Source organism: Scyliorhinus torazame, chromosome 21 (genome assembly GCF_047496885.1).
Source record: "Scyliorhinus torazame isolate Kashiwa2021f chromosome 21, sScyTor2.1, whole genome shotgun sequence".
In the NCBI taxonomy this organism is placed as follows: Eukaryota; Metazoa; Chordata; class Chondrichthyes; order Carcharhiniformes; family Scyliorhinidae; genus Scyliorhinus; species Scyliorhinus torazame.
Window position 1 is genome coordinate 17,369,124 of NC_092727.1, and position 12,094 is coordinate 17,381,217.

General features: G+C 43.2%; 1 protein-coding gene across 5 annotated transcripts in view; it reads right to left on the bottom strand.

The window, feature by feature from the left end:
* Positions 1-3,966: 3,966 nt before the first annotated feature.
* Positions 3,967-12,094, bottom strand: part of LOC140398210 (PIH1 domain-containing protein 2-like) — a 58,095-nt gene continuing 49,967 nt past the window's right edge. For 2 of the 5 annotated variants that reach the window (XM_072486594.1, XM_072486592.1), the window contains exons 2-5: positions 9,133-9,379; positions 8,023-8,146; positions 6,082-6,617; positions 3,967-4,201 (exon numbers count right to left, since the gene is read on the bottom strand). In XM_072486594.1, the coding sequence (XP_072342695.1) occupies positions 4,043-4,201; positions 6,082-6,617; positions 8,023-8,146; positions 9,133-9,315 (1,002 nt within the window). In that variant the 5' untranslated portion in view covers positions 9,316-9,379 and the 3' untranslated portion in view covers positions 3,967-4,042. The other 3 variants (XM_072486595.1, XM_072486593.1, XM_072486596.1) reach the window with 3 other exon arrangements.

The following is a 12,094-nucleotide window of genomic DNA, read 5'->3' on the forward strand; positions in this document are numbered from 1 at the left end:
ACTGTGATTGTTGTCAGCCAAGTTATTTTCTAATCCGTTAATAGATGTACCTGGAACATTGCATATAAAATAGGACTTGATTATTTTTCTTTCTATAGGATGTTTCATTTGGAATTTGTATTTTCTGTTTGGGGTTATGTACTGTTGGATTGCCAGCGGGTCTGAACGACACAAGGTCTTCCCATTGGTTATAGCTCAATATTGTTAACATGGAAGTTGTGATGCTGCACACATTGATCTGACTATATTAAAAAAGAATTGTAAAATCAGGACATTTTGTTTTGGTCGAAGCCACCCTTTTGCCATACTGATAAATTCAGCATTAAACCTAATTTTTTTTTTAAAAACAAAATGAAATCTTGGAACTTTCTTTTTTGAGGGACAAGGAAGCAAAACGCACAAATAGATGGTAAATTATGTATAAGCTTATGACAAAATGTGTTATACTATATATGTATTGTTACTTCCAACCACAACCTCTGCCTAACAGCTCTTGGTTGTGACAACTGATTGGGAAATTTCTATTTAAAAACCAGATTAAAATAATAGAAGAAAAACTTCAAGCTTTGACTATGTTTATACCATACATGGAGTTGAAAAATGTGCTCAATGCTTCAGCCACTCTAGATCCTGAGGAGTACTGATTCAGAACAAGATAGAACCAGTGTATACTACAGTTCTACCTGTTGTTCAGTAAGAACAGGTTAAAGTCCAACAGGTTTGTTTTGCATCACTAGCTTCCGGAGCACTGCTCCTTCCTCTGGTGAATGCTTGATTCGAAACAAACCTGTTGGGAGGTGTTGTGAGACTTCTTACTGTGCTCACCCTAGTCCAATGCTGGCATCTCGCTCACCCCAGTTCAACGCTGGCATCTCCAGATCATGGCTACCTGTTATTGTAACAGCATTTATTCAGTGCTTGTGAGTATTGCTGCTAAATTACAGATTTTCCTATTCCATTTTTCCTATTCCCAGCAGAGTTCTTGTTCTCGGTCATTGGTGTTGTTCTGGCAACTGGTGACCAGCAGGGAGCACTACCCTGTTTTTACAGCATGCTTTATTTCAGTGCTAACAATAAAGGTCTGGGACACATTGGCTTGGTGGAAAAGGAGGACAGGACAGCAGCAGCCTCATAAGACATTGAAAGCATGAGCCTGTATAACCATATTAGGTTTTGAGGTGGAACAATAAAGTAATGCTTGAAATCTTAAAGTTGCTCTACGATGGAGAGATGGAAGTTTGCATCCAGCATTCCTCATGGGGCAAGTTCTTATTTATTTCTGCACATCAAAAGATGAATTATACCAGTGGACAAATGCACCAACATAAAAGCAAAATACTGCGGATGCTGGAGTTCTGCAGCAGAGTCGTATTCGACTCAACATTAACTCCGTTCCTCTCGTGCAGATACTGCCAGTTCTGAGAGTATTTTCAACACTTTGTTTTTATTTCAGACATCTGCGACTCACTTCAGTAAGGAATGCCAGGAGCACTCGAGGCCTGAATTCATTTTTAAAATCCTAGTATTGGATTATTTCCTCATACTTGATCATTTGGTCCCCATTTACATTTAACTCTTTAAGAATAAAAAAAAAAAAAAAAAAATTTTATTGAGGTATTTGAAAATGTTTATAATTGTAACATAAACAATGACATCAACATGGTACAATAAACATTTCCCCTCCCCCCAGCCCAATCTTCACACATCTCAACCATAAAACAACAATCCCCCCTCCACCCCAGGAATTCTGCTTCTGCTGACATTTTAATTTTCCCCGAGAAAGCCGATGAACGGCTGCCCCCTCCGGGAGAACCCTAACATTGACCCTCTTAAGGCAAACTTTATTTTCTCGAAACTGAGAAACCCAGCCATGTCACTAACCCAGGTCTTTACACTCGGGGGCTTCGAGTCTCTCCACATTAATAAGATCTGTCTCCGGACTACCAGGGAGGCAAAGGCCACGACGTCGGCCTCTTTTGCCCCCTGAACTCCTGGACCTCCTGACATTCCAAAGATCACCACCTCTGGACTCGGCACCACCCGTGTTTTTAGTACCGTGGACATTGCCTTAGCGAAACCCTGGCAAAATCCTCCAAGCTTCGGGAATGCCCAAAACATGTGGACATGATTTACTGGGCTTCCCATGCACCTCGCACACCTATCCTCAAACCCAAAGAACTTGCTTATCCTAGCCGCTGTCATGTGTGCCCGGTGGACTACCTTAAATTGTATCAGGCTTAACCTGGCGCATGATGAGTATTAACCCTGCTTAGGGCATCCGCTCACAGCCCCGCCTCTATCTCCGAGCTCGTCCTCCCACTTGCCCTTAAGCTCCTCCAACGGAGTTTCCTCCGCCTCTGAAAGCTGATAAATATCCTATGCCTTCCCCTCTCCCACCCAGGTACTGGAGACTACTCTATCCTGTATCCCCCGTGGTGGCAACAGCGGAAAGGCCGGCACCTGTTTTCTCGAAGTCGCGCACCTGCAAATACCTAAAACCATTCCCTGCTGGCAATTTAAATTTATCCTCCAAAGCTTTCAAGCTGGGAAAGTGCCCGTCTATAAATAGATCCCCCATCCTTCTAATTCCTGCCAACTCCGGATCACGCCATCTAGCCTACCCGGCACAAACCTGTGGTTATTATAAATTGGGGTCCAAATCGATGCACCCTCCCCTCTCTTTTATCTCCTCCATTGCCCTCAGAGCCGCCCCTACCACCGGACTTGTGGAGTATCGGGCCGGCGAGAATGGCAAAGGTGCCGTTACTAGTGAACGCTAAGAATTATTGAGGCTAATTTCATTTGAAGTTGTGTGTATTGTAATTTAGTTCAATGTTATCACTAGAAACAATGAATTGTAGAGGAATTATGATAAACTTGTACTGAACCTTTATTGAGCTCGCTTGGGAATGTTGCATTCTGTTCTGGTCCTATTATAAAAGGATATAATGACACTGGCACAAGATTCACAAAAATGATACCAGAACATCAAGGATATATCCGGAGAGGATGAACAGCTGGGTACCTTCTCTTTAAGGCAGAGGAATGACCTGTTGGGTTTATATATTGGAGGTAGAGACACGGGATTTCATTTGTGTGGGAGAGTAAAACTGGAGGTCGTCAATATTAGATGGTCACCAAGAAATTAAATGGGGAATTCAGAAGGAACTTCTTGGTGATAATGTGGAACAGAGAGTAGTTGAGGCAAGGAGCAGATCCATTTCATGGAAAAAAAATAGGTAAACACATGGGAGAAGGGAATAGAGAATTTTGCCTGCAGAGGATTGGAGAAAGCTTGGGAGTGCAGCATGAACCTTAGCAAGGAGTGGCACAGTGATTACCACTGCTGCCTCACAGCACCAGGGACCTGGGTTCAATTCCAGCCTTGGGTCACTGCCCGTTTCTATGTTCGCTACTTGTGTACGTGGGTTTCCTTCAGGTGCTGCGGTTTCCTCCCAGTCTAAAAATGTGCAGGTTAGGTGGATTGGCCATACTAAATTGCCCCATAGTGTCCAAAAAGTTAGGTGGGGTTACTGGGAAAGTGTTGGGGTGTGGGCCTAGGTAGGGTGCTCTGTCAGAGGATCGGTGCAGACTCGATAGGCCAAATGGCCTCCTGCACTGTAGTGATTCTGAAGGACTGGTTGGGCCAAATGGCCTATTTCTGTGATATATTTTTTAAAATTATTTTTTCCCCCCCAATTATGGGGCAATTTAGTCTGGCCAATCCACCTACACTGCACGTCTTTGGGTTCGGAGGGTCAGACTCGCGCAGATACGGGGAGAACGTGTAAACTCCACACGGACAGCGATCCAGGGCCAGGATCGAATCCGGGTCCTCGGCCCTGTGAGGCAGCAGTTCTAACCACTGTGCCGCCATGCTGCCTTCTGTGATTTATTTTTTACACAAATTTTAATGCTATTCTCCCATTACAAAAATATCTAGACAGTCAAATTTATATTTTCACATTTTGAAATGGCATTTTCAGCAATCTGCTTCGATGTAGCATTGCTCTGTGATTTATTCAGGTAAAATGTGTACACTTCAACACAATTCAGATGCAATACAATACTTGATGGGCATCGTCACAGATAGGATGCGAGTCTTTTTGTTGAACTTTGCTGTGACCATGTCTTCACTGATAGTTTCAGCTAGATCAAGCTGCAGCCTGTACTTCCTGGGTACATCAACAACTAAGTCATTCTGTTTTGGAGGCAAACATAGAATATAATTTTAAAAATCATACTCTTATTAGTTTTTTTATGGACTAAATGCATGGAAATATAGTAGGCAGGTTTCTGGGGCAAAAAGGAGTTGATAGATGCAACAGTGTATACCCTTCCCTTGCATTTTCAGCACAAAATATGAAATGAAATGAAAATCGCTTATTGTCACAAGTAGGCTCCAAATGAAGTTACTGTGAAAAGCCCCTAGTCGCCACATTCCAGCACCTGTTCGGGGAGGCTGGTACGGGAATCGAACCGTGCTGCTAGACCGTGCTTGGTCTGCTTTAAAAGCCAGCGATTTAGCCCAGTGTGCTAAACCAGCCCCAGATATGGAGTGAGTAAAGGCTATTGCTCCAAGTCCATCGCTTTCACAGCCCATTCCTCCGTCAATACAATCACACAATAAATGTGATTTGCTTACAGCACATAAGCAATACCCTAAAAGCATCAAAAGCGCTCCCTCTTAAAAGTAAATTTTAATTGGATTATTCAGACCTCTCGTTGGCGAATCCAATTAAAGAATAAACGACAAAGTGATATGTTTGTAGATATTGAACGAGAAAGGTTCATCTACAAAAACAACAGGCAAATACGGAGGTGCAAAATTGAAACAGACCTTTGTGGTCTATCACAAGTTCCCAAGACTTACAAATTACTTCTCAATCCCCTCCAAGCATTTTGCTGCTTTTACCAAACTCTGAATTGAGATAAAAACTTATTAGAAAAATTATTCACCCTCTTGTAATCTTCCATATCGTGCACGGAGTTTGAGGTCCACACACTTGCTCCCATGTCTCTGCTTTCAGCCATTTGCTAAGACATGCAAAAGAGCTGCTGATTCTTTTGTGCTCACTATGGTGAGTGCTGCTAGTGTTGGGAAATTGAACATTTTCCATTTTATTCACCTGGTGTCAGCATTGAGCAGAGTAAGAAACAACTTTCAGATGCAGAGTAAAGTTCTGTGCACTGTCCCAGGCCCATGCTTAAGATTATGTTCTTATTATCCCTGTGGCAGATTTTCATTTTCCGCAACAGCCAAGGGGTTCTGATTGAGATTGTTAATGGGTTATGTTTGTGCTGTGTCCAATATGCCTATCATCCTAACCACCTTTCAGCCTAAAAAGTAAATATACAAGGTTCAGGTCATTTCCCAGGAAAGAATCTATAAATTTCACTGAAAGGTAGCAAATTGGGGACTGTATTGGGCAGGGCTGAGACTAATCTTGATTCAAGTTAGAAATGTACAAACAGGAAAGTGTTATTTCCATCAGTTCGATCTGGATTTGGACCCAAGTCTCAAAAGTGAAGCTTTGGGATCTAGTCCACAGCACCACACAGGCTCATAGCTGCTTAGTCTAGTTTTCCAACCCGGCCCTCTGGTCAGCACAGCCAAATGGGCCAAATGCTTTGGACGCGGAACCTGGAAGAAAGCTGTTCCCGGCTAATCAATGTAGCCCATTGGAATTTGAGCCACCGTTCCCCTTTAACAAGGAGAAAGAGAAAAACACACTTATATTCACATTGCACCTTATCAAAACACTGGACTATTTCACATGCTGAATTATCTTCTTTTGAAGCACAGTGAGTTACGTAGGCAGATGTGGCAGCTATTGTGACAGCAATGGCCTGAATGATCAGTTATCTATTTCCATCACATTGCTGGAGAGAACTATCAGCTAGGCCACTGGGGAAACTTGCTTTTTCCTCCACCTGTTGTTTCTGTCTCGTGTGTATGAATGGGAAATTGAATTTTGTGAAGTAAGTGTCCTAATATCGGTAATTTACAAGTTACTGTTAAACATGGACCTGGTATATCGGTGTACTTCATATCAGACCAACTCCACATCCAGCACATACCTTTGAAACACTGAGATTACATTCTGTGACAGAGGATACTTTGGGCAGCTCTACCTTCAGTTGAATCGTTTTTGCTTTTTCATTTTCATCTTTACTGAGCGATAATTGGTAATTTGGGGTCTCTACTTTATTTCCACTGTCAAATTCCGTACTCGAAATCTCTTCAATGAGTCCTGACTTCTTAGGATGTCTGATGTCACTTGGCAACCAAATTGGGGGGCTATTTTCTTCATTTTCCTTGTCTGTTAATTTGAGACTTGTCAACTGTTGAAGCAACGAAGCGCCACTTTCTGTTGATGTCACCTCCCTGGCAGTTTGTGCAGGGCTCGCCTTTCCAGTCAGCCGTTGCTTCATCTGCTTTTTACTGCCTTTTAGTTTGTATTTCATTAGGGTGTAAGAGTGTGACAGGCGTAAGGAGTGCTGCTCCTCAATATATTTCATGGCTAGACGGACCAATTGATCCCTTTCCACTGTGTCTTCATTTACTTTCTTAAGGACCTCTGGGCTGTACACAACATCAGTGACTGTATAAATCTCTGTAGGAGAAAAGTTTGAATCACCAAATAAATAGTCAATTATTCCCGCTTCATCCCAAGACTGAAAAATGTAATTCCTGTGCCTAGATCTCTACATATCATTCCCAGGCTACAGGCACGTGCGTGACCAAATCCTAGGCTGTTTAAAATACTGCTTTATAAGTAGCTGCTAAGAAGTGAATCAGAGTAAGAGAAAAAGATATAATCTTTGCACCTTAATAAATCTCTTATAAACACCCAAACACAATGTCTCACTTTAAAATATGCTAACTGTTAGATAAACATGGCAGTTATTTTCCAAGCAACATGGTCCCACAAGCAGCAACTTTGACATTGGTGGTTGAGGGATCGATGTTGGTCAGGACACAGAGAATTATTTTCATTGATTACCATCAGGTCTGTAATGTTCACCAGAATTGCAGAACAAACAACAGGGCCTCAGTTTAACATTTTGTCAAAGGACACAACTCATACCGTCAGTATTTCACAGGACCTGCCAGCTAGGTATTGTATTTGAGTCCTGGGGCTGAATTTTATTGGGGACTGTGGTCCAGGCCTTGCATCATTCCCCCAGGTCAGTTAATAATTTACAAGATGAAATGGGGTACTGTACTCATTGGGCAGAATGTGACCCTGGAGATATACTCTAAAAGAGAAATATGTTCGATACTTGCTGCAACAATTTATTATCCTTCCCTCTTCCAAGGATCCCTGATCCGGATATAAACCAGAAGATTGAGTATCTCCTTGTGTTCTGTGATGTTGGTACATCAGATAATTATGTAACACAAAACTTGTACAGTGCAGGAGGCCATTCGGCCCATGGAGTCTACACCGACCCTCTGAAAGAGCACCCTACCCAGGCCCACTCTCGCGCCCTATCCCTATAACCCCACCTAACCTTTGGACATTTAAAGGACAATTTAGAATGGCCAATCCACCCATCCGGCACATCTTTGGACTGTGGGAGGAAACTGGAGCATCCAGAGGAAACCCATGCAGACATAGCGAGAATGTGCATACTCCACACAATAACCCAAGGTTGGAATTGAACCCGGGTCCCTGGCCCTGTGAGGCAGCAGTGCTAACTACTGTGCCACTGTTGCCACACTTCTCCAATGTCTCAATGGGCAGACTATTCCTGCCCTGTGCAGAGTTTGCTTAAACTCAGGCAGGGAAGTACTGGGAAATCGAAGGTTCAGTCCAGTGTCCATTGGTTAATGGATGTTCCCTAACCTGGCCTCTATCGAATGATCTTACCTGGAACGAACACCTCTATGAACGGCAGGTGAGAACAGGATTAGATGCGGCTGTGAAACCCCTACCTCAGTTAAATTGTTTATTTGATGTAAAAATGCCCCATGTTAACACCCAGAAAAGAAGAAACATTTTCTCACCACCCTACCTGTGCCCTCTACATTTTCCTCCAACTTTCCTCCAGCAAGAGGAACAGGATCTGACTCAGTCTTTGGAGCAGAGATCCAACTCCACGTGCAAAGGTTTACGTACAGCGACCTCTCACCGAATTCCTAGGAGAGAAAAAACCAGTGATTGCTCATTGACAGTTGTGTGAGCTTGCAAAGCAAAGGCCGCCGACAGAGTTCATGGAAATCTTCAAAAAACGGAGTACAATTTGTTCTTTAAAATTAAGTTTCAAGGTACCTGAAGAATATAAATCTTTTATCAAAACACCTTTGTATAAGCTATATGAAATGAGTCAAATACCCTAAATTCTGAACTCTTATCTGACTTGTTTTACTTCCAATCCCAAACTGGAGTTTTTAGATGTGACGGATCAACTGGGATTATTTGAAGGGGAACAGGAAACGTGCTTGTGCCCTGGCCAACATTCATCCCTCAACCCGCCATTTTCCAGCCATTCATTCATTTGCTGTTTGTGAAGTTTTGCCATGTGCACATCTGCTACTGTGTTTGTCCACATCAACGGACCCCAACCTTTTCCTTTATGAGAACCATATAATCAAAAGGTTTTGCGGCCCACAATGTACGCAGGCTATTTAAAACATTTTTTTTTTTTTTTACATAGCTGACAGGAATCAAACTTATATATCAACGGGTATTAAAACACAGCTATTTATAATAATTTAAGAGGCACATTTACAAATACATTGCAGATTATATTATGGATTATATTACACAAGAATATTTGTGATCAAATTAAAATTGCGAATAATGTAACCTCGATTATGATACATACGAGTACACTTAATTGTATTTTGTTTTCACTGACCACCTACAGTAACTTGAGGCACTTGGATCAAAGGTTGGGAACCATTGGCCTACATATCAATTCAGGACTTCGAACCATAGAATTCCTCAAGTGCAGAAACATCTTTGAACACGAAGGGGAAATTTTTTTTTTTGAATGGCCAATCCACCTAACCTGTACATCTTTGGACTGTGGGAGGAAACCGGAGCACCCGGAGGAAACCCACGCAGACAATTCATACAATAATAATAAAACATCAGGCATTTAGGCTAACAGATACTGTACCAATATTCCTGTCTGAAAGCAGGTGTGAGGCTCCGGTGGACTGAACTGCTTTATCCCTTCCTCGAGATGATGCCGGATGAATTTTTGATACGCTTCGGGGTTGTTTTCGGATATATCATCCAGCAAGCTCCACAGCTGGTTTACCTGCTGCAACATTTCCTTTTCACAATGTTTCGTTGCCATTGATACCTTGAATTCTAACAGCTAAATTCTTCTTTAACAGAGCTGTGGACAGCAGGTCTGTAACCTATTACAAAATGGCACAATGTTATACATGGCGTTTCCATTAGAAATCATGCTTAGCTGATTTTACAGCCTAAATGGGAACAGGTCAAATGTATAAAAGGCTCATTGAAGCTGTTCGCATGGGTACTCCAAGAGACTTAGCCTAGCATCCATCTTGAATTACTGTAATACTTTTAGATTTACTATTTCAGCAGCAGATTATTTCAGATTTGCTTTGCCCTATTCTTCTTGCGTTCGGTTATATGTGTGGGTTAGTGTAGTTATGTGCAATGTCTCTTTAATCATAGATTATCATAGAATTTACAGTGCAGAAGGAGGCCATTCGGCCCATCGAGTCTGCACCGGCTCTTGGAAAGAGCACCCTACCCAAGGTCAACACCTCCACCCTATCCCCATAACCCAATAACCCCACCCAACACTAAGGGCAATTTTGGACACTAAAGGCAATTTATCACGGCCAATCAGAGTCACATGATATGCGTGACATCATTGGCTACTCTTGGGGCTGGTTTAGCACCGTGGGCTAAATAGTTGGCTTGCAAAGCAGAACAATGCCAGCAGTGCGGATTCAATTCCAGTACCGGCCTACCCGAACAGGCACTGGAATGTGGTGACTAGGGGCTTTTCACAGTAACTTCATTGAAGCCTACTTGTGACAATAAGCAATTATTATTATTACTTTGCGGGAGTTTCAGGAGCCCAGTGCCAAACATTGTACAGTGAAAACCTATCCAATAAACCTGTTAGCCTTGCATCAAACCCTTGTGCTTCAGCAAATCTAATTCTTTTGTACTGTTAGTTTAAAGAAACAACAGTTTATAAAAAGAAAACTGGCGACGGGGAACAGATCAGAAAAAACAAACAAAAATGTTTTTTTTTTAAATTGTTGGGAGTAGAGCAGCATCAACAGATCAATTGATCAACTGATTAACAGAAGGTCAGAAATCGCTGGCAACAGAGCTGGTAAAGTTTTCGAGCATAAAATTCAAAGGAAGGGCCTGTGCCGATTTTAAACCGGCAATCTGAGGAGACAGGTTGCAATGCTCACTACGGGCAGAACAGTAAGGCACGGAGGTAGAGCAGGGCTGAGAACACGAGATTCATAACTTTCATGCAAGTTGATGCTGATGAAAGTTAAAGCTGTTTCATACTGGTAATCCGACTTGAATGAACTAAACAGAATAAAGTGAAGGCAGAGAGCATTCCATTACCGAGAAAAATGGCGGGACATTTTGGCAGGATGGGCTCTTTTGATGAGGACTCAAAGAACTGGAAGTCATATTCAGAGAGATTCCATTATTACATCTCAGCCAACAGAATTTCAGAAGTGATTATGGCCCCTGTATCTTAAGTACAATCGCGAGATGTACTGTGAATTTACCAAGAAGTTTAGTTCAGCCAGAAATCCCAGAGATAAGACATTAGAAGAGCATTATTCACCAAAACCCTCGATTACTGCAGGGAGATTTTGTGTTCGTCGAAAGAATCATATAGAAGATGAAAATATTGTGCAGTTTGTTGCAACCCTCAAACGACTTGCTGATTTTGTGAATTTGGCATTTCATGAAACGATCCAATCAGGGATCGTTCAGTGTGTGGTTCAAAATATGATGCTATTCAAAGGTTATTAGTGGAACGTAATCCATGCCTGAAGACTGCAATAGATATTGCTCTTTCAATAGAGCTTGCAGCTAGGAAGGCTCCTCAGCTTGGAGCAAACACGAGGATCCATAACCTGGCTGCTGGTCAGAAGTCTATCCAGCAACAGGAATGTCATTGCTATGCAAAAAGGGGCCATTCGCAGGCGGATCGATTATATAAAGAATGGCAGAACTGACCACACATCAAGAGCTTGCTGGAGTAAAATAACTTCTCCAGAGAGGAGAACATTTAAAGGAAGATACAGAACTCATTCAAAGGAAGAAACAGACTGAATTCAAATAAGAAAATTCATAATGTGGACCTATACTGAAGAGACACAACCAATCATAGAATTTGAAGCAGGCCATTCAGCCCATCGAATCTGCATCGGCTCTTGGAAAGTGCACCCTACATAACCCCACGCCTCCATCCTATCCCTGTAACACCACCTAACCTTTTTTTGGACACTAAGGAATAATTTATCATGGTCAATCCAGCAAACCTGCACATCTTTGGACTGTGGGAGGAAACCGGAGCACCCGGGAAAACGTGCAGACTCCGCACAGTGACCCAAGACCGGAATAGAACCCTGGCGCTGTGAAGCAACAGTGTTACCCACTGTGCTACCATGCTAAGTGGACAATCCACAGACTCCCCCCAGCCCCGGCCCTTCGCAGCCCTTCTCCTCCCCACCCGGGGGTCATCCAGCCCCGCCCCCTCGCAGCCCTGCTGGCCAGGCTGCCCTCAATCCCGCCCCCCCCCCCCCAAAAGGCCTGACCTCCTCCTCCGCCCCTCTCCACCGCTGCTCTGCTCACCTCAGCCCCCGGGTCACAGAGCAGAATTGATGAGCAACACCGAGGGGTGATCCGCTAGCCCTCTGATTGGCTGGGCCACAGCCAATGGGAGCAGCCATAAAGCGGCTGAATGGCTGTCTGGCCCAATGGGAAAGCGCGGCTGCGGCCGGCCGCTCCTGATTGGGCGGAACGCCAACCAATTGAAACCGTCACCGCCCCCCCCTACTGACAAACTCTGGCCAAAACCCGCGGAGAGCAAGAACAAAGCAGTCATGCTGAAA